General features: G+C 52.3%; 1 protein-coding gene across 2 annotated transcripts in view; it reads right to left on the bottom strand.

Moving 5' to 3' along the window:
• Positions 1-22,419, bottom strand: part of ITGA11 (integrin subunit alpha 11) — a 152,524-nt gene that overhangs the window by 24,079 nt on the left and 106,026 nt on the right. For both annotated transcript variants that reach the window (XM_019533872.1, XM_019533871.1), the window contains exons 17-23: positions 19,717-19,859; positions 18,744-18,854; positions 16,758-16,843; positions 10,465-10,672; positions 4,717-4,815; positions 2,114-2,190; positions 346-435 (exon numbers count right to left, since the gene is read on the bottom strand). In XM_019533872.1, the coding sequence (XP_019389417.1) occupies positions 346-435; positions 2,114-2,190; positions 4,717-4,815; positions 10,465-10,672; positions 16,758-16,843; positions 18,744-18,854; positions 19,717-19,859 (814 nt within the window). The remainder of the gene's footprint in view (positions 1-345; positions 436-2,113; positions 2,191-4,716; positions 4,816-10,464; positions 10,673-16,757; positions 16,844-18,743; positions 18,855-19,716; positions 19,860-22,419) is intronic.

Consider the following 22,419-nt stretch of genomic DNA (forward strand, 5'->3'; position numbering starts at 1 on the left):
TGTGAGCGCTGCTGCTTCATGCTGTTGTAAAAAGCAGTGGGAACTTGCCTTTCGAGTGCAAACCTTGCCCATCTGGATTTACCTGCCACACTGGTATGAGCGAGCGCAACAGCCAACTCCAACCTTGGAAGCAACACCGCACATGACAGGGCTTCAGCACCATTCCCGTGGGTTTGGTAGCAGACAGACACAGGGCTTATAGCAGACTATTTTATACTGCTATAATTTACTACCGGTGTAGCTGGTCTGGCTGGGCGGAGCCTCAGCGCGGGCCGCAGGGCTTGGGACAAGTCTGTCCAGCAGCCAGCTCTGCATTTCCCCACTCCCCCTGCCGTGAACACGCACCTGGTGAAAAGGAGGTCGGCTTCATACTTCAGGTGGAAATTCAAGAGGGCAGAATTATCCTCTTTGGTGGTGTTTCTTTCTTCGCTGTCACTGAAACACAAGAAGCCAAACAGCAATGAGGGTGCTTGGTCCGGCAGGTGAGACTGTCTGCCCTGGTGGGAAGATTAATGTCCTAGCTGTACCATGTGGAGCCCAAATGTGAGCTGAGACCCTGCCCTAAGGTGCTGACAGGGCTATAAGGGGCTGCCAGGTTAAATTTATGACCTGCCAAAAAAAAGAGAGCAGCTTTTATTTGGTGAAATGAATTTATAGGCAGGCAGGAGAACCCTCCGGAGTGCAACAAGCTTCTGCAATTACTCTTGGCTTGTTGGGTGGGGTGGGAGGGGGAGTAGGGAGCAGCTGCTAGGTGGCCCTGATGGAATAGGTGTGTAGAAAAAAGCATTTATAGCTGACCCAGCATGATTCATGAGTCCTTCAAAGAGCCGTCCTCCCTCCAACACCAGCGAAGGTGGGAACAAACATGGCCCTGTGTCCGTGTGTGGTGGTGTTTGCATGTCCCGGTGTGTGGGACGTGGTTCCAGCTGATGCAGAGAACAATAACCTGTTGCTCCATTTGTAGGATGTACCAGGTCATGCCGGACCCACATATTCCTGGGATTTGCCTGTGCATGTGCATGTGCATGTGTCCTTCTGGGCAGGCCTCTGGGTGGTCAGTGCTTACTGCCTGTGCTGGGTGAAGGCCCAGGAAAGCTGCAGGTGGAGTTAAGGTTCTGCAGCAGGACTAGCAGTGGGCACAAGAGGACCAGGCACAAGAGAGGTACACACTGCTTGGCTCAGGAAAGGGAAACACTTGCCTCAAGTGCGAATGCTATATGGCACCTGGGCCTCAACCGTCACCCATGGAAAGCAGCAGCAAAAGTCCCACCTGTGTTCATGCTTTTGCTCTTATTTTGCACCCTTTAGAGACCAGTTCTGGACTGGGCTGGGCGTGACGGGCCAAAGCGGAAACACAGACAAGCCTTGGCCCTGGTGCATTTGACCCCACGATGGCCCCAGAGCAGGGAAGGTAGGGACAGGTTGTGAAACGCTCCTTGGGGCATGCAACCTCTTTCCAAACTGTCCCGAGGATCCCGCAGCATGTACCCGCCTTGTCTACCCTCTGTCGTGGTGACTGATGAGAAAGGAGAAATCTAGTGAGATGTTGTTGGCCTGTTGAGAGCCTGCGCTTGTGCACAGCATGACACGCAGGGCTGGGAAATGGGAGCGCCGGTTTGCGGGGAGTGATGATGTGTGGAGAAGTGGCCGGACACTTTCCATTCAGCTGCAGAGGCTGGCACGTGGCTGGCAGATGCAGCCAGCCTTTGGTATAGGCACAGCCCTGACTTGCAAATGCAGCAGTGAATATTTCCGAACAGCCAAGGGTAATTTCGTTTCCATGTGTCTGAAGGGCAGAAGCTGCCAATTGTGCCTCGCCAAGCTAATAGGGACCAAAGATGGAAATGCAGGCTGTTGTCAGCAAGGGGCAAAGCACGGGGGCCTCCGTAGCCTGCAAACTCGCTCCCGTTAGAAACCATAGGCTGCAATTGCTGAGAGGGGCAAGAGGTGAAACCCATCACCGATTAGGCTGCAACAGGAGGGGGAGAGGGCAGGCTCTAGGAGACGAGATCCACGCAGACAGTGTTGGGTTGAGTTAGGCAGTGGAGGGGATAAACATGCCAAAAAAAAAAAAAAAAAAAAGAGGGAACAGAAAAATAAAGCGATCATTAACCTGTTGGCAGTCAGATAAATCTCCATGCTTTGAAGGAAAATAGACTTGCTGAATTCAAAATCCAGGCGAAAAGCCACCTGCGGAGATGAGAAACAGATTGAAGAAAACACTGAAAAAAGAGACAGCAGCTATGCAGCACGCCAGATACCCTCGTCCTCTCCTGTCAACCCCACCACGGTGCAGCCCTCTCCCGTTACCCCTAGTACAGCACGGCTTTCCAAAGTGCAAGGGAAAAGGATCATGCCCGACACGGTAAGGAAGATGCTGGCAGATGCTGAGCAGACTCCTGCCTTTCCACGTGACGTGGCTACCGGGATTTCACTTGTCTGTGCATCTTACTATCACGATTTGGGGGTTCTCACTGTTAGTTCTGAACTGAGAGCAAAGACCCACCTTTTTTTGTGTGTATAAAATGCATCACCTGGGGCTTACTGTGATCTGCAGTTAAGTCACATCTGAGCCCCTGGCTCCACGGAGCAGGGCCGTGAGTGCTAAAGAGATGGTCCAACAGCAATAAAATGTGACAGATGTCAAGTCTGAAAATGCTGTGGCCATGACCTCAAACTGTCTAGGCCTGTGCACAGCTGATTATAATATTAGAGCTCTGCTCCTGCTCCCGGGGCCAAATTTCCATTCCCAACTTGTCTTTGTTTTGGCAGGACCTGGACTACCTGATGCCACGCAGATGAATTCTTAGGCCCGTTAGGTCATATGGATTTGGGCTGCTCTGCGTTTGTTTTATGGCCCCGAGCACATGAGACTGCTTTATGGCGAGGTTTACATTTGAGAAGGGGGCCTGAAGGCCATCCATCACTTCCCAAGCGTCTGAGAAGCAAAGGGTGTGGACTAATATATATTATTTCACATCTAGGAAAGATCTCAGGGCGGCCCGCTGCTTCCGTAATCCAGCACGTCGGCCTCTCAACCTGTTTTCCTCCTGCTGTCGTGTTAAGGGAGCCGATCTATGCACGAACTGTATTTTATAAGGTGACTGGGTAGTTTGCTGCCTGCTTGAAAGTAGAAGGCAATAAAAACCAGCTAGGGAAGCTGGGCAAAGTGGGGAAGCTGAATCTGCCGCCCGTTCTGGAATGAAGCAAAACGGCCCCTGCCAACTTCCTCGGTCCGGTCCGGTCCAGGGGCGGCAAGGTTTAGATCTGGATCCGGGTTTGGACTCTGAAGCCGTCGTGTAGGGGATGCGAGAGGTGAGGGCACGGGCTGGAGACCAGAGTTCACGCGGAGCAAGTTCCTTGGTCTCTCCGAGCAACATTTCCCTCCTGCCCGGCTGCAGAGCAGGTGTAATATGAAGGGTCACAAGTGAAGTCCGGTTTGAGCCCAGGTTTCATAAATTGGCTTTTAGCAAATGCCCTTGGATATACTCGATCGACATCTGGGAAAGAACCAGCCGCCTATAACTAAGCGCGGTTGTGCTGCGAAGATTGCCGCTGATGCCTTGCGCTCAAACGGCTCAAGTATTATGAGGATCCGGCTCCAGGACAGCTCCTTCGTGCTACCAGCCGGGTTTTGTTTTGCTTTGATTTTTGCCAGTCTCTCGGTCCAAACAGACTTGAGTTTGATGAACGAGGGACATAGCGTCCCGTCGAAACAGGGAGGGAGAAGAATATGATCTTGCCCCCGCTCACCGGAAAAGGCGACTCACTCGCTAAAACAGGAACGGCGGCGGTAAAGTATTGGCAGCAGTTCACAAGGCCGGCCTGAAACTGCACTCAAGGATTAAAGGCAAATGCTTTGACTCAGCGGGGCTGGTTTTCATTTTGCTGCCTGAAGATCAGCTAGGATTCAAAGCCGCTTTTATGCAGCTGCAACCTCTCCGCTGGCCTGCTGTCCCCTCACGCCGCGCTCAGACGCCGGGGACATTGTGAAGAGCAAAAGAAAGCAAATACAAGTCTTCGAAGCCCTGTACACATCCGTTGTCAGTGCATCTGATCCTTAGCAAGGGACCCAGCGGGTCTCGGGGCAGAGCGCGCGGGGGGGGTCTGAGGGAATCAGCAACCGCGGCCCCGGGGTTTCTGCAGGAGCGAGCAGCGTGCGTTCAGCTCAGGAGAAGCGTGGCTGTGCGCGGTGCGGCGTGGCAGTGCCGTCGGGTGCTTGACTGCCAGGTTCGACCCCCAGTCCCCTCCTGCGGGCTCTTCCCAAATGCTGCCGGACCATGCCAGCCCACCAGGACCACCTCCATCCTCCGAAGAGGATGGAGAGAGACTGCTCTGACAGGACAAGGAGCAACGGGCTCAAGTTGCAGCAAGGGAAGTTCGAGTTGGATTTTAGGAAGAACTTTCTCACGAGGAGGGTGGTGAAGCACTGAGACGGGTCACCCAGAGAGGTGGGGAGTCTCCATCCTTGGAGGTGTTTAAGACGCAGCTAGACCAAGCCCTGGCTGGGAGGATGTAGCTGGGGCTGGTCCTGCTTGGAGCAGGGGGTTGGACTAGATGTGACCTCCGGAAGTCCCTTTCCAGCCTCATGGTCTATGATTTTGCTGTCACAGACCCCTCCACGGCCCCTGGGCAGCGACAGTGCTTTCCCTGGGGAAAGGGGTGGCCACCTCAGAGCACTGCATTTCATGTGAATAATTATTAACATCTCTTTACCTTTGCCTTGGCTCGGAAGAAGGGGTAGCTAACATTGCACACCTTCTTGTTCAGGTGCTTCTCCTCCGTCACGCACTCGATATTGATGTCGGCATCGTCCTGAAACAGGAACGGACTGTGTTCACATCACCAGATGCGGCTGCCCGAAGCCCCCCAGCAAACCCAGGCCTCAGAGCCATTCGCACCAGCTGGAGGGCCTTCTAGCTTATGATGAAAAAAAATGAAACGGCATCTCTCAGAAGCCAGAAATCGTTCCCGTTCGGGTCTGTTCTCGACTCGCAGCCGCAGAGCGGGCTCTGCCCAAATCCAGCTGGGTGAGCGAGATACGCTGACTCAAACTGAGTATTTTTTGGAACCAAAGTCACAAAGAAGACTGTCTTTCTATGATTCAAGGTACTAAGGCAATATCACATAGGGGCCACAACCTAGCGAGATAATACATTTGGTTGGACTATAAATTCTTTTGGGACATCTTTTTAGTCCATGTATCTGTGTCATGCACAGTGATCCCCAGACCATGACTCTGGCTGCTAGATGCTATTGCAATACAGAGAACAATTAACAACACAGTAATAAGACAGATATTCTCATCAATCATTTATTGCTGCATTGTGTCATAGGAAAGGGTCAATAATACATCCTCTTGCCATTGTCTATTTAGGCTTTTGGAGGTCTAGACCAAATATGGGCTCTTTTTATGTATTTGTATAGACCCTACAAGAATCCCTGACCTCAACAGCAAACTCGAAGTGCTCTTGTTATGCTCCTTATATACTGGTAGATGTTTTTATGCAAGACCAGTAATTTGGAGCACAACAGCACAGCTGAGCATTTATATCTGGTTAAAATGATTTCTACAGGCTCATCTGTGTCATGCTGTCCCTGTTTCCCCTGGGTATTTGGGAGTCATCTACTAGAGAATGCATAGTAGCCCCCTGCATTTTTCTCATTTTGTGGGCACTGCGTCCTGCAATTTTCCTTTGGCATGACTTTTAAACCAGCAGGCGCAAGACACTCGATACCCAGGATGGTTATGAAGTCATTCAGTGGATGAATGAAGCCTTAGCAAGATCAGCACATTTACCGACATGCTGGATTCGGAGTTTTCTCCCTCCCAGGAATTTCCCTGGGTGCTTGCTGAATGGCAACGTGCAGCGCCGTGCGCCTTCGGACATTTACTGAGCAGGATTGGGGCGCTTCGTGGCTCTGATGCTAGGGCCGGGACGGCAGGACAAGGGGGAAGGACCTCTCAGCTCAGGTTTCCTAGGGGTGCTGGGGAAAGGGAGGGGAAGCTGAGCTCTTTGAGAGCCAGGGATAAAAAGTGAGTCCTCTCACCAGAAGCGTGAAGGCCTTACGGGTGATGCACGGATGCCGCAGCGCGAGCGCCGCACGGACGCCAGCAGACAGGGTGTGATGACCCGGGAACAGGCTGCATGAGCCCGGTGCGTGTGGTGATGCATGCACCACGGAGCTCGATGCAGAAGGAAAACCAAGCCAGAAACACAAGACTAAAGGACCATTGCCCAACCCTCAGCCAGACTCTTGCTATGATGAGAGGCGTTAGGTGAGGGAGTCCAGCCCCCGGGTATCAGTGAGACGCTGCTTGCTGGGACTGAACGAGAGGTGCAGGGGTGCTTTCCTGGGGTAGGGTAGAGAGGGGCTCGGGTGGCGAAGCACGGACAAGAGATGGGAGGGGTGAGAGGTATGCCTTTAGCTTTGGCCTGGTGCCTTAAGGACGCATTCATACGGTTTCCAGGCTGAGCTTGGGAGCGCCCCCAGGTGAACCTCACACTGCACCTCCCAATCACCTCTTGGGAGGGTAACCCTGGCACCAGACAGCCCCTGCCATGCAGCAGGAAACCCTAAAGTCTCCTAGACAGGGTCTGTTATCACAGCCAGATGGAGATGGGTCACCAAATCCAGACTGTTCAAAGAAAAATGTGCGTGTGTCACTGGAAACCTCCCCCCTCCCCTGCCGTGGTCTCTGAGCAGGACATGCCGCTCGGGGGACCCAGAAGATGTGAGCCCGCATCTGGAGCTAAGCTAGCAGCAGCTGCCTCGGCAAGAGCACAGCCTGCAATTGTGGTTCTGGGTGAACAAAAGAGCTCTGCTCTTGACCATGAAGGGGCTTGAGGTTAGGCGTGGAAACGCTGCCTCACTCCATCCCCCGTGGAGGATGCCGGATGACAGAGCGGGTGACACTGCTCCTGCCATACGATGCTTAGAGATGATTTTTTTTAAAGGCATTCCCAGGCTGTTCTGTTGAGCTGACTTTGAGCTGTGTCCTAAAAGTCCCGACGGATGCACAGATGCTTGGCTCAGATGCCCTGTTCGCGGAGCGGCTGCGGTGCAGTATTGCAATGGCATCAACAGGCCCGTCTCTAATTTACAGCTGGGTTTCCATTATCAGCCCATCTTCCAGGGGAGTTGCAACTCAGTAGCAAAAATTTATATACCGACTCGGACTTGGCCACCCGCCCCTGCAGCTTGGGAGCAAATATCGTTTAAGTTATAGGACAACGAAACCAAAAAGGGAACTGAATTTATCAACCTTGGACTTGACTGTTGGCTCTTGCATATAAGAAACATTTTTATATTGCAAAAACAAAGGGCCAAAGGTACCTAATAACCCATTAAAAACTGGCCAACCTCTCCGGGACAGGGCAGCGACTGACTTCAGCTCAGCACCAGATGTTTTGAAGCAAAGTGCAGGATCTCTTACAATAGACATAACAGACAAGCCAACACGTGGACGCTTTTTCCCCCTATCACCGAGCATGGAAGCTGATATCCCGTATTGCTCTTTTCATCATCTCTGTTGTAATTATGGAAAAGACGCTCATGAGCAGCAGAAGTGTCCACTTCTGGGCCCAGCTGTTACCAGGCAGCTCAGGGACTGCAGTCGAAACTACCTGCCCTTCTTCATAGCACAGATGCGACTTGGGGCTGGGTTCAGAGGGACGTTTGGTCAACAACGCCCTGGACTGCTCTTCCGTTTTATCCATCCACACAGGAATAAGCAGCTGCATCTATTGCTCCCTGTCACGGAGTGGGGCCTGCGAGCGGCCGTGAGCTCGCTAGCGCCCCCTGCCGTGTCAATTAAGGTGATCCAGCACCCTCTTCTCGGCTGCCACGTCTTTGTTCTTATCAAGTTCAGTAAGGGAGGCTGCCTACTTTCACCTTGGCACCACGCTGGTATTACCTCCGTTCCAAGTGGGGTGCTCCAACACCCACAGCCTTATGGGCAATGCGTGCCTCCTACCTCCCCTTCAGCACGCCCCAAGCCTTGCAGCTCTTCCTGGATGATATCTGGTCCTTCTTTCTTACTGCGCCCTCTCTGGCGCCCCTGGGCCTGTCTCGAAACCAGCACCCCTTGTCTGGCGCCTCTGGGCTTGTCTCACACCCACCTGGGCCGGCTTCCTAAGCCTTTACTGGCCCCTCTGAAGTCAGTTAATGGTGGATACCAGATTAGGCTCAGGCGGCCGGAGCCTTACCTGGCCTTTCTGACCCTACTGGGTTCTTGCCAATATTATCAGTCCGATTAGGCTCAGGCGACCTGAGCCTTACCTGGCCTGCCTGACCCTTCCGGGTCCTGTCAATCCTTGGTGTCCACTTAGGCTCAGGCGACCGAAGCCTTACCTGGCCTTTTAAGCCCCTCGGGGTCCCCAGTACTGAGGAACCCCTCTAGGGTCCTTTTTAGTCTCTCCCCTACGGGGTTTCTAACAATCAGAAATGCCCTGCCTTCTCCTGGGGCCTCTCTTGGTACCTGTGCCCGCTCCTGGAGCACCTCTCAGCGCACGCTCCTGCTCCTGGGGCTTCCCTCGGTGCACTCACCCTCTCCTAGGGTTGTTCCTAGTGTACTCACCCGCTCCCGGAGCTTCCTCGTTGCACCCTTGCACTCCTGGCGCTTCTCCTGGTACATCTGCCCCGCTCTGGGCTGGGGTTCCCCCCCCACCTTACCGCACCACTGGTGCGAACTACTGTGCCAGCTCAGGCATCGTTCTCTGTCCCCTTGCTGGGCACCGGGAACTCCCAAACTATTGGGGAGCCCCCGTGAGGCCTCCTCTCACCCCTACAGCCCTACCCAGTCCTCCGGTATAATAATCACCACAACCAACCAAAGTCTCCCCCTCTGGAGTCACAACAACTTCAAAACCACAACAGAACGCAGAGCCTCTCGGCTGTAACATAAACCTTCAGCCAACCTGGCTAACTTCCGTCACCTCCTTCTCAGGGGCTTTTCCACCTGTATCCGCATGCCGACGCTCAGGCTGCTCGGCTCCTAGTCTGCTCCGCTCTGCTCCTCAGCAGAGCTCCTGCCGCTTGGGCTGCCGGAGGGGAACTGCTGGCTAGGCTCTGGCCTGGGCTATTTATACAGGCCCGGCTCTGCCCCCTTCCGGTCACATGACCACCCGGTTGCCGCAGTGACCGGCACCTGCGCTGCCCCTGGAGATTGGCAGCTCCCCTTCTCCACTCCTTAGGAACAGGGCACCTAAGTGCTCCTGTGACACTCCCTATTATAATTTGGATAAGGAAAGATGTAATCTGTCCCCGGAGTACTTAGCTGAAGGACGGGGCACGGGTAGCATGGATGAAGAATGTAACTCTCTTTTTGTTAAGGTTTCAGTGCTGTCTCCGAAGCATTCAGTGGCTGAGCCCCGGGTATCTAAAGCCTCCCTAAAGCTGTGAGATGAAGATAGTGGATGACAGAGGGTCCCTGAGCACAATGGGACTTTCTACAGCAAGGGCAAGGCTGGCTTGTGGGAGGATGGGACTTTCCCGGGGTGCATGGCGTGAACCCCTCCAAAGCTCTCAAGGCTGCTAGAGCTAATGACAAAACCCAACCAGCTTCCAGAGGCCAGACCAGCAACGCGAGAGGCTAGTTGGAGTAATAGTAACAAATGCTTTTCAATAAGGAATCAGCAGGAATAATGTTTTTTGATGCCCCTCACTTCTTTTGTAACTGGCCACGACTCGTCCCCAAGACAGGCATGATTGGATCTGGAGATGATGTAAGGGTGCATGAGCAGCAGCTGCAGAAAGACACCCTTGCCTGTGGCAGGTGCCTTTAGCCCCCTGGACGCACCGCTGCTGACCTCAGGGTAGCTGTTCTCAGGCCAAAAAATGTTTAAAACCAGTTTGAATGGGAAATAGTGGAAAAAGAAATCATCCACAGAGTGGACTGGGCTAAGTACGGGTTAAACAGGGATCGTGATGTCTTATCTCATTCCCTCCCGGGCTGCTGCCAGGCTGCCCGCATGGGCTGCCTGCAGTCCCTGAACTGCACGGACCCCGGTGCTCTGCTTCGTGGCTCTAGGGCAGCAAACTAAAACTCCCTGGAGGTGTTTTCATTTGCTGTGCCCCCAAAGTCATTTAAGGTGCATTATGCCACCAAATGTGCTAAAGCAGCTGGAAATAATGCACAATGCACCGCTGACACGTGCAAACACCAACACCATTAAAGCGGTGCAAAAGTACTTACCCCACTTTAAAGTGTCATGCACACATGCCCCTCATTTTATCTACACATGCCCCTTGTTCCTAGCTTTTGTTCCCCGTCCTCCCTCCCTCCCTCCTGCTCTTCTAGTCTAACCACTCCACATTACACTGCTCTGTGCTGTCCTTTCACAGCACCTGATGAAGTGAACTTGGGTTCAGGAGAGTGTGTGCTCTCTCTACATATGTCAAATCTGGTGAGTCTATAAAGGTGCCTTCTGCCTGGTCTAGAGAAGCCCCAGGGTGTCTTACCCTCTGAATCAAGCTGGCAAACTGGAGGTTTTTGGAGAAGGAGATGTTGAGGACGGTGCTGTAGGCGTTCTCGCCCTTGTTCTCTAGTATGGCTTCCACAGCCACCCTTCGCCGCGTGCTCTCGATGATGAAAATGGAGGTGTCGAAGGAGAGGGTGTAGATGGAGCAGTCCGAGTGCGACTTGCGGAGCACCCGGTGGCAGTATTCCCTGCAAGAGAAGTGAAGTGATACCAGAGAGGATCAGGCCTTCACGAGCCCGTGGGGACGTGTTTCAGCATACAGCACCAGAGCTGAAATCTGTGGCTCTTTCTGCACCTGAGAGCACGGCAGCATGTGCTGTCCGTACACACCGACACAGCACCCTGAGCTGAGAGCTGTTCCAACAAAGTATGCGGACATTTACTCATACTTCATTTAATCTGGTTATATGAATGGGTCACAGATGCATAGATGTTAGGGTCGGAAGGGACCTCAACAGATCATTGAGTCTGACCCCTGCCTAGGCAGGAAAGAGCGCTGGGGTCAGTTTGCAATACCAGACATTCAGCACTTGCTTGGGAGATTCCCTGTAAAATGCGGGAGGTGTGTGTGTGTTTGAGCCCCTGCACCCAAAATTACACAGGCCAAGCTCTTTAAACTAGCCCCTCAGGTATGTGCCAATGATGTGCATCATCAGCAAACCTCAGGTATAAGTTGGCATTTGACTTGGTCACGTGGCTACCAAATGGCACACAAAAATATATGTGGTGCTGTTGTTGCCATATTGTTGCCTGGACTTAACAAAGAATCATAGAAAATGAGGGTGGCAGGGACCTCAGGAGGTCACATCCAGTCCAGCCCCCTGCTCACAGCAGGACCAGCCCCAACTACATCATCCCAGCCAGGGCTTTGTCTATCTGGGTCTTGAACACCTCCAGGGATGGAAACTGCACCACCACTTTTCTAGGTAACCCATCACTTTGCCACCCTCCTTGTGAGAGTTTTTCCTAATATCCAGCCTCAACTTCCCTTGCTGCAGCTTGAGCCCATTGCTCCGTGTCCAGTCATCTGCCCCCACAGAGAACAGCCCAGCTCCAGCCTCTTTGCAGCCCCCCTGCAGGGAGGTGAAGGCTGCTATTCAGTCCCCCCTTGGTCTTCTCTTTTCCAGACTAAATCAGCCCATTTCCCTTGGTCTCTCCTCATCAGTCCTGTCCCCCAGCCCTTGAACCACTGTCCTTGCCCTTCACTGGACTCTCTCCAATGTGTCCACATCCTTTCTGCAGTGGGGGCCTGCAGCTGGACATGGGACTCCAGATGTGGCCTCCCCGGTGCTGAATAGAGGGGAGAATCACTGCCTCGATCTGCTGGCAACGCTCCTCCCGATGCAGCCCAGGACGCCGCTCGCCTTCTCAGCAACAAGGGCAAACTGCTAGCTCATCTCCAGCTTCTTGTCCACTGTCCCCCACAGGTCCTTGGCTGCAGAGCTGCTGCCCAGCCAGTCAGTCCCTGCCCTGTACCAGTGTATGAGAGTGCTCCAGCCAAAGTGCAGGACTTTGCACTTGTCCTTGTTGAACCTCATGAGATTTCTTTTGGCCCAGTCCTCTAATATATCAAGGTCACTCTGAATCCTAGCCCTACCCTCCAGCATATCTACTACTCCCCCCAGTTTGGTGTCATCCACACACTTGCTGAAGGTGCACAATATCCCATCGTCCAGGTCGCTGATGAAGATATTGAACAAAACCGGCTCCAGGACCGACCCCTGGGGCACTCCACTCAATACTGGCTGCCAACTAGACATCCAGCCATTGATTACTGCTCTCTGAGTCCAACAATCCAGCCAATTTTCTATCCATCTTACAGTCCATCCATCCAACCCATACTTCCTTAGCTTGCTTGTAAGAAAGTTGTGGGAGACCATATCAAAAGCCTTGCTAAAGTCAAGGTATATCACACCGCCTGCTCTCCCCTCAATCACAGCGCCAGTCATCTCATTGCAGAAGGCAATCAGGTTGGTCAGGTGCGGCTTGAACTTGGTGGATCCATGCTGACTGCTCCTCATCATCTTCTCCTTCAAGTGCTCAGACATGGATGCCTTGAGGACCTGCTCCATGATTTTTCCAGGGACTGAGATGAGGTCGACCAGTCTGGAGTTCTCCAGATCCTCCTTCTTCCCTTTTGTAAAGATGGGCACTATATTTGCCCTTTTCTGATTGTCTGGGACTTCTCCCAGTCACCATGAGTTTTGGCAATAATGGCCAGCAGCGCCACAATCACAGCGGTCGACTCTCTCAGCACCCTCGGGCATTGGGTCTGGTCCCACCGACTTGTACACATCCAGCTTTTCAAGTCCTTAACCTGTCCTTTCACCACTTGGCTGCTCACCTTCTTGTGCCTGGTGCACGAGTCTGGGAGTCGACCTTGCCTGTGCCGATGGAGGTGAAAAAGGCATCGAGCCCTTCAGGCTTTTCTGCATCATCTGCCACTAGGTTGCCTTGCACACTTTCCCCCCTCTTTCTTTTGCGGCTGAGGAAGCATCTAGGTGGTGGCACTGAAGTCATGAAAGTGGCTTGGGCATAAATAGTCCCTTCTTTGAAGAGTGCATTTCTTCTACAATTTAAGCATAAGACAAAGGACCAGCAGAAACCTTCCCCAAGTTAAGACACAACAGAAACTTTGCACAAGTCTTAGGTCGACCTGAGGACGGAGCATCTTCCTGCAGCTGGCCAGGCGTTCGGGTGTCTCTGGGATTTGCAGTTCTTCTTGGCGGGTGTGGTGAGGGTCCACAGCTCTCACTTTTGCTTGCTGTTTTATGGGTGATCTGCACCCCCTTCTCCCCTTGGGCTGCCTTGGTCGTGGCATGTCTCTTACTCCTCTCACGACGTTTTCCTGGCCTTGTTTTTGTCCCTCTTAGGATGGTTATCTGTTGGTTTTATAGTGACCTGGGTTTTCCCAGGTCGTCTCACTTCTCTGGTATGTGTGGTCCTGCTTATAGCAGTCCTACTGCTCACTCACATGCTTTGACATCTAATCTGCTGCAGCTCCGTGTTTCCATAGGTCATGTAGGTCATCGGCTCAAAAATGCCCCCTCCAGCTACAGAACCGAAGGGCCCTGAACGATTGTGACTCTGCCGTGCCATTTGCCACCAACGTCCTGTTTTGTATGGGAGGCTGCTTGTGGGAATGTTTGGCAGGCAGAGAAATCAGAGGCTGCGTTTGAACATCTGGACCTACTGGCTTACCAACCTGATAGTTCTCCTTATCACCAAGATAAAGAGAGCAAGAAATACACGTCTCTTGGTGTCCATGATAGTGCAAGTAAATCTCTGCCTGGAGTCCCTGTCAAGTCCCAGGCTGGTCTGCAAGGAAAGGAGCTGTATGTTTCTAATACAGACTGGATGCAAGCTGTTTTGCTGCGATTGTCAGGTAATCCTGCCTGGTCTCCCTATTATCTCCTAATAAAACAGCACTGAAGAGGAAGAAAGAGGTCTGATATCAGAATACCGTATTTCCCTGTGTATGACGCACACATCCTCCCTGAAAATCAGCTGCTGGAAACTGCAGGGGGTGGGGGGGCATTATAATTGAGGAAATATGACAAGAGCAGTTTCTGTTGCTTAAACCTCTATCAAGGGAAAACAAGAATAAAGCTGGCTGCTGGGTGTTACCACTTTCTGCCCCCATCAACCCTCCTACCGGTGGAGACTCAAAAGGAAAAAAACCTTTTCTTTCTTCGTTCTGCTTTTCAAAAACAAAGCATATATTTATTTGGAGCACGCCGTAGGCATGACAATACAGTATAAGGTAAATGTGATGCTTAGCTTCAGTGTCGTTGCCCCAAATCCTCTCCCTAGTCTAAGTTTGTTGATAGCAAGAGTCCCACCAGAGAAGGGGCTGGGCTCTGTTATGGCAGCAAGCAAAATACCCTCTTTGCAGCCTTTTCCATGCATGCATCGCTTCTATTTTGTAAAATAAAAACAGAAAGGCAAGGAAGGGGAAAAGGGAGCGAGCTGGAGCTGGGCTTGCACGCCGCTGGTCGAGTGACCACAACAGTGTTTAGCAACAGAGATTTATTTTGCTTGCTTTTCTTGGCCCAAACAATCACTGTATATATTTCTCTTTAGGGCCTGATTCAGCCTCCACTGTTGTCAATGGACACTCGGTGCACACCAGCATCCATCTCAATGACCATGCTCATACTAGGGTGAGTGGGGCCAAAACACTGAGCGTGGGCAATTGCCATACAGCCATAAAGACTGTGATTAAGGTCACCCCCCACCTCTTCTTCAGCTCAAGAGGGCTCAGGGACTGTGTTTGCAGTTGGGGACCACTGCTTTGAGGCCACGACACAACTTTATCTGGGAATATCCTGCATGGGTTTACGCCCCGTGCAACCACGGCCAACTCTCCCGCGAGCCATTGCCCCTGATCCGGTGCACGGGTTCCTAGAAAGCTGGCGCGCACGTTCAGCATCCGAGCACATGTTTCCTAATCCCAGTAGACCTGGGATTTTGTGACTGCAGCCAGGCCACACAGCCGGGCACGCACAGCAAAGCAGAAGAAAATCGGAGCGGTGTCACAGCTGGGCACGGCTTTGCTTCCAATGCCGCACCGATGGGGAAGGAGTCAGAGGAAAGGAGGACGCCTGCTTTTGCTGGAGTGGGAAAAGTCTACCTTGGAGGGCTGGGGGTGGGCTGGAGCTTATAGCAAACCAGGCTATAGCTTGCTCCCCTACCAAGCGCCGAGCCTGGGTTTCAACCCAAAGGCCCAGCTGTGTTAGGGGACGGATGGAAATGCTCCCTGCAGCGCCGGGATGCTGTACAAGCATTTCAAATCCTTTCAAGCACAAGGGCTCTTTTAGGCTGAAACGTGACTTGGAATCGCAGAGCCATGAGGATTAGATTACAGGAACCAAAAATAAACTCAGGGAGCGTGGATCCAGCCTCCCGGCCTGATCCCAACCCAGTGCAGACACTGATTTCAGCTGGCCCTGGAGGGGGCTCTTACTCTCCCGTAGCTTTTAGTATGAAGTATTTGGAAGTGCTCACAGAAAACAAGACATCTGCTGCGGGGCACGTCAAGCCCCCAGTTGCCCAGTGGGTAACGCTGGCTTTCTCCCTTTTATTTACTGCTTGGTTTCCTTGGGGTCCATCTTCCTGGTACCAAACGCAAGGTTTATCGTACCAGTCACCAACAAGTCCCAGTATTGTGCCCAGAAAGGCACTGTCTGCTGGAGGGGAAGCCCACAGCTCTGGAACGAAGGCAGCGGGCAGAGGAGGGGAAAACGATGGGAATCTCCCGGCTTTTGCCAGGAAGCATTTCAGTCAAACCAAAGACGATAAGTAAAGGGGAAAAGCGAAAATGAATGAAGCGTGCAAAGGCGCAGAAGCAGAATTGCCACAGGATGTCGTTAAGGCCGAGAGCTTGGCAGGGAGGAACTGGAAAATAGCCCGATTTCCACGTAGTGACAATAAGCCCTGGAAAGGAGCTCGAACATCCTACTTGATGGCTTCGCCAGCATCTCGCTGACAGTGGTTGCGATGAGACCTGCCACGGGGGAAGAGCGTCCCGCATTTCTTCCGCCTTCTTCTCAAGCAGGTGGGGCTGGGACTGCTAGGGGTGGGAGACTGGTTTATACAGACCTCAAAGCAGGGCCCGGGGATTATAAAAGCAACAGGGCATGACTTACTGTCAGAAAGCAGACTTCTAGCGACCAGCAGATTTCCAGGCATCCTCCAGCTGGCTGCATTTTAAGCCACTTTATTTGGAGAAACAGGCAGAGGAGCTGACTTTCTCAGCTCTTGGTGCTAAGGCTGGAGACCCGCCTCTGCGGGTCACTAGCTTGTCTGCATTAGATACGCGGCAAGCCCGCAGCAATGTGGTCGGAGCTTGCAAAGGGAACCCAAATGAATGCATCGCCGGACACAGAGGTGCTACGCGTCTGAAATCTGTCATAAAGAGCAGCCCAGCAACCCCGAGAAACAAAAGCTCATCAGTTTTGACAAACCCTTATGAAACCAACAGAAAATGTGATGCACGTGCTAACCAGAGCTTTGCGGTTATCCAGATGCAGGCAGGCTCTGCATTACGATTGAGCTCGTCATTTGTAAACACCCCGCGGATGCGCTCTCTTGCTTAGTCACGGGTAAGAGATGATTAACCCCAGTGCAAAGGAAGAAAAGACGAAGCAAGGACACTTCCAGGGTTCAGGACAAATCCCTCTGGCAGGAAGAAACCTGGCCACGTGCTGAGGTCAGATATCTGCCCCGTTCCGGGTGGGGAATGGGGCATTTCTCACTGGGCCATCTACTCACATGGCACTCGGGATATCAGTTCTGGCATCAAGGAAGAGGTCGGGGACGCAGTGCTCATCCTCATTGCATCCGTTCCAGAAAGGCACCTTGAGGGGGAAAGACAAGAAACGTTGAAATAAAACCTGTCTTTGCCTGATGCCTGCAGAGCGGACTTCGCACGGGCTCTGCCAGCATCAGCCAAGCAAAACCCAGGGCTTAAATGGTTCAAAAACCCCACCGTACAAATAAAGAATGCCAAAAGTACCACATCAATAATATGCAATGCAGGCTAACAGGAAAGACATCCCCTGGCTCGTCTCCCTGGGTGGAAGCGAAAGGTGCAGCGTGCTGCACTGAGGGGGAAGCAAGCCGACCAAGGTTATCATTCGGCTGGCTTCTGCTTTGCATTTTTAATTCCCCTGCAAAGCACAGATGTCTCCATGCATTAGTACAGATCATAAACCAACTGTGAGGACTTTATGCTTTATTTCTACACGGCCGTGAGGGTCCTCAGAAATCTGCCGGAGAACAGCCAGTAAAGCTCTGTCATTGTTTGAATAGAGTTGTGCTAGTTTAAACCAGGCATGGATCTGACCTAAAATGTTTAGAGAAAGAAGGCAGTTTTGAGATGAACCTTATAGACTAACTGATCCAGAGATGCACGAGCTTGTGTGATCAACAGCTTCTGTGATCTGATGAACGTTTTGCTCATGAAATCTTATGCATTTCTGATTCAGTTAGTCCGGAAGGTGCATCCTGCCTGCCTTCAGACTAACATGCCTAACTCCCTGTCTCCATTTAGCGTTAGTCATGCCGGTCTCTCTTTACCCTGAGAGACCAGACAGTGCTTCACCCACTCATATCAATACCCAAGCTGCACATCAGGGCTCGCTTCATTCCCCACAGAAGCAACGTCCCTGGAGAACGTGGTGACTATTTAGGAGACGGCAGCAATATGCCACGGCAGCTCAGTGTCAGGGAAGTGAGCCTGGGACAGGAAGCGAAGAATAGCGCAACCATCAGAAATTGCCCGGGCGTCTGGATCTGAAAACAGCAGCCCTCCTGCAGAAAGCAGGGCAGAGCTGCACCTTAGAGACTCGCTAAAGCCAAGATGCATCAGCTTTCATGAGCAACAGCTCGCTTCAACAGATGCTATGGGAAATTGCCCTGTGCGAGGGAAGGGAATGTCATAGACTCGTAGAAAATGAGGGCTGGAAGAGATCTCAGGAGGTCACATCTAGTCCAAGCCCCTGCTCAAATTTCCCTTCACAGCATCTGTTGAAGTAAGCTGTTGCTTATGCAATCGATGCCCCTTGGATTTAGCTGGCCTACAAGTTGGAAAGGCAGCTGCTTGCACTCCTCACTGAAATGCATGCCTCACACGCCAGCAGCCCCACAGCCAGCAACCTCATGGGTGATATGCAAGTATGAGAAGGCTCCTCTCCTGAGCTGGGCTCCTGGCTGGCTCAGACCTGGTGCAGGCATAAAGATGGTTTTGGGGTGCTGCACCCCCTGGGGCTGATTGCCCATCCAAGTCCTTCAGGGGCTGCCTTACCTTATGCCACTGACATGCAGTCTCTTGGGGAGCTGGAAATAGGCCCCAGGCCTGTCCCACCCTGTGCTGCCATTGCCCTGCCTCCCAGGCCTGCTTTCCAGCACGGGGCGATGGGATCGTTCCCACCAACTTTACACTCGCCATGTGCACAGGAGGATTTCCCAGCTGCCATGTACTCTACAGTTGCAAGCACAGCAGAGGAAAAGTGGTGGACCACAGCCCGGGCCCCTTACTGTATTTCAAACGATGCTTCTCTCGGTGTTGAGCTCCGGGGAGAAGAGCAGGGATGTCTTCTCTGTCCTCTGCTTCGTTATCAGATGGTGCTATTTATCCCCCCCCCCGCATCCCTTGGCTGAACGGTGCCACGGATCACTAGTGCAAGCCATGACTTGTTTTGCCTCGGCCTATCCTAGGCACAGCGCTTTCCTCGGAGTCTAACTCCTGTTACGTACAGAGACTTTCAGGGAGGTTGGCCAGCCGTCATCCAGCACGGGGCCATGGCTGGGATCCTCCAGGTCATATTCCACTGAAAACGCCACCGGCTTCACATAGTCTGCTGTGTCCTAGAGGTGGAGGGAATGCACCGTTAAAACGATGGGCATGCCTAGTGAAATAACGCTTTACAACCATCTTCTTTCAGCTTACAGCTAAAGAATTTGACTTGAAGGCCTGAAGCAGCACACACAGCACCTTAACGGTGCGTTGCACGTCGGCTCCGCAAATAGCCCGACATGCACATCTGTTGGTGCACGTGCATCTATGAGGGCATGGGGGTGCTAGGAAAGCAGATCGCTTCCTCCTGAAGAGTTGATTATCCCGGAAGGAAGTGCTGTTTCCTCCACCCCAGGTTCCCTGGGGCTGTAATGTCAGAAATGACAGCCATCGCTGTGGTCCTGATGGGCCGGGAGGAAAGGAGACACGCTGAACAGGGCTGTGCACGTGTAGTTTGTACGCCTGGCCCCCACTGCAATCCCGGAGAGTGCTCTCTCTGCAATTAGAGGCTCCTCGTTCCTCATCTCAGCCGTGCATTCAGATGTGAGGAGTGTGAGGCAGGGGTCAGGGAAGCTCCCACCAGACCAGGACTGAAACCTCCCCAAAGCATGGAGGTTATCATCCAGGTTTTTCTCCTCTGTCCCATCTGTGTGTGTTTAGTTTGGTCAGGTTTGTGCATCAAATGCTTCTTTCCTGGCTGGTCTGTAATCCTCAGGAGCCGTAACTGGCCACAGCCACCCATGCAAGGGGCTGTGACAAGTGCCTGGAGTTTGGGCAAGGACGTCAGAAGACATTTTTGAGGTCTGAGTAATAGGGGCCCATCCTCACAAGTCATGGGCTGCCCTGGGGTCACTTCCCCTTGCCTCCCTGCCCGCTTCCAGGGGTGCTTCTCTTTGGGACGGGGCCCCCAGGGTCAGGGCCACTTCCACTTACCAGCACATGGAAGTTCAGCTTGTCACAGTGCTCCCGTCCCGCCAACAGCGTGACCCTCTTGTGCGTGTGCCTGTCGCTGTTCTCGTCCAGGTGAGCCCGCGGCGTGTACCGTCTTTCATCAATGGTGGCGTTATATTTTATTGCTGGGGGGAAAAAAAGAGAGAAAGATGCTCAGCCCTGGACTCTTTGACACGGTTAACTTTTTTCAGATGACAAGCCGCTGCTAAACAACCTCCCTGCTTGCATTATGAAGTAATATCGTACCAGAGCCTCTAAGCTCAGATGCAATGGAGCAGAAATTCATTACAATTAACTCCTGGATAAGGTCACAAGTAGACTCCAGAGGAAGCACAAATGCTCTCCTTACCATGCCTAAGCAGCCAAAGAGGAGTGCACAGATGAGGCTTACACAGGATTAGGCTCTGGCAGCTACAAAGGAGACAAATTCCAGAATTGGGACTCATGAATGCTCCCTGGAGCCACGAATCCTCCATAATTAAATCTCGGGGTGGGCTGTAGGTAGCCTGAACCATCAGGAAGAGAAGTTGTTTCTCTCTGATGTAGTCCCAGCCTAGCGTACAAGGGATTTCCCAGATGCCAGCTACTCTTGCACCTAGAAAAAATGGACACTGGTGTGTATCACAGTATGCAAGTCTTATACGCTCCAGGTGATGCACGCACTGAGCAGAGCGTGAGGACTGCATATTTATATGGGATGCATGGAGTTGCAGAGAGCTGGAAGAGCAGTCTCACGGCTGTTGGGGTGCTGTTGGCATGAAGACAGAAACTTCCTTATTAAAGTCGTGCCTGGCTCGGTGAACTGAGCCCACAACCCGACAAGCTGTATTTTGCGCTAGCTCTTGCTTTCCGGCCGGCTTCTACCAACAGCCCATCCTTGCTTGGCTACAAAGATACCAATAACCTTGATGAGCTCAGAGGGGAGCGGCTGATGAAGGATGCACGGACACCAGCACCGAGTCTCTGGGTGTCCCGCCCCTTCACGCTTCCTGTTTGGTGTTTGTACCGCACCGTGCACGGCGGAGTTTGGCCTGCGAGCTGGCCTCCTGGGCGTGATTGCAGCACAGATCACCAAACAGCTGCAAAAATACTGCAAACCTCATTGAAAAAAAGGAAAGTGGAGGGGTGGGCCAGTGTGGCAGGAGGCACAACCACCACCTGGCCTCCAGGTACCCTCCACAGCCCGTTTGGACCGTGCAAAAGCAGTCGAGGCGGTGGCCTGCGTCCAGCCTGGCTTTATCTGCACTGGGAGGACTGGTGATGTGCCCCCCAGGCTGCGAGAAAGCCAAGTGCTAAGAGCACGTCTGGAAGATATGAAGTTTCCAGAATAGTTTATTGCCCCCAAATGGGGAAGGTAATGGATCTGAGCGTGTCTGTATTCACAGTAGACTGTAAGGATTAGAAAGGATGAGGTCAGGCTTCTTGAATACCAACCAGACATTTTTGTTAAGTATCCACGTTCCTGGTTGAAAAATACCCCAGAAAGCAGGTCGTTTCAGGATACTCAGAAAATAATCTACAGGATGTTTAAATATCTGCCTGACAGACGCGTGTCTGCTGGACTGCATGGCTCCAAGGCCTCTTTACCAGGGCCTGTTGTTTCTTGAAGATGTTAACGAGAGAGAATTTTTCTTCCTAAACACTGTTGTAAAAACAAAACAAAACAAAACCCAGCAACAACAAAGTGACCAGAAATGCACCGCTAGGCACGGCGAAACCAGATGCAAACACACACATTCGTTCAAAATCCGCTATAACCTTCTTCGTTCTGCTGTCACTTCCAAAACCTCACGTAACTGCTTGTTCTGTGAACTCTTGAGGTGTCAGGACAGGTTGCAAATAAAATATCAGCGATGATCGCTGTGGCCTGAAATCCCGGCCTCCCTGGGAATTTTACCACTGCCTTCAACGGCGACACGATTACTTCCATAACGCAAGCTGCTGTAGATTTTGGGTGGGTTGAAGTCTGCGCTGCTCGCGTTTCCTCTCTGCTCTGAGTCGCAGCATCCGGTGTGTAGGCTTCAGGTCACAGCAATGTGCGGCGCTTTAAAACCCAAGCAGGACCAACTGGACTGTGAAGCCTATTTATGGCCTTAACCCAATGTGCTGGCACGTGGGGCCCAGCTGTGCCAGGCAGTCAAAGCCTGAGAGCAGCTGATTCTCTGTGCTGCTCCAATAGCAAATTTTTGGTGCTGACTCCCTTTGCAAACTAACTGGGATGGCCCAGAACATAGGACTAGCCAGGTTGTGAGAGCAAACACTATGATCAGCCCAAAGCAACTCCAAATGAGCAACTGTTTTCTTGCTTCTGGCGGCAGGGACGCATGAACTGGCCGCTGCATACACCTTAGGCTTCAGCTCCTCTGCAGTGAGAGCCCAGGTGCATGGTCTTATCCTGAGATAAAGGAAAGCCAAGCTATGATGGCTTAGCTCTCTTTCCTTTGCAATCCTATTTAGGAAGAGGAACAATCTCTTATTGGGGTGACAGGCGCCGCAGCGAAGATGTCTTCAGCGCCATTACTGCTCATCACATGAGTCTATAGCAGATAAATACTTAAACATCCTGCACTGCATTTAATCAGGGAGCTGAAATGACCCATTTCCATGGAGTAACAGTCATCCAGGAACGTGGACTCTCTTTTGCATGAAGTGGAAATGACTGCAGGTTTTCTCTCACTTATCGTG

This window comes from Crocodylus porosus, unplaced genomic scaffold (assembly GCF_001723895.1).
Source record: "Crocodylus porosus isolate Cpor-Errol unplaced genomic scaffold, CroPor_comp1, whole genome shotgun sequence".
Lineage (NCBI taxonomy): Eukaryota > Metazoa > Chordata > Crocodylia > Crocodylidae > Crocodylus > Crocodylus porosus.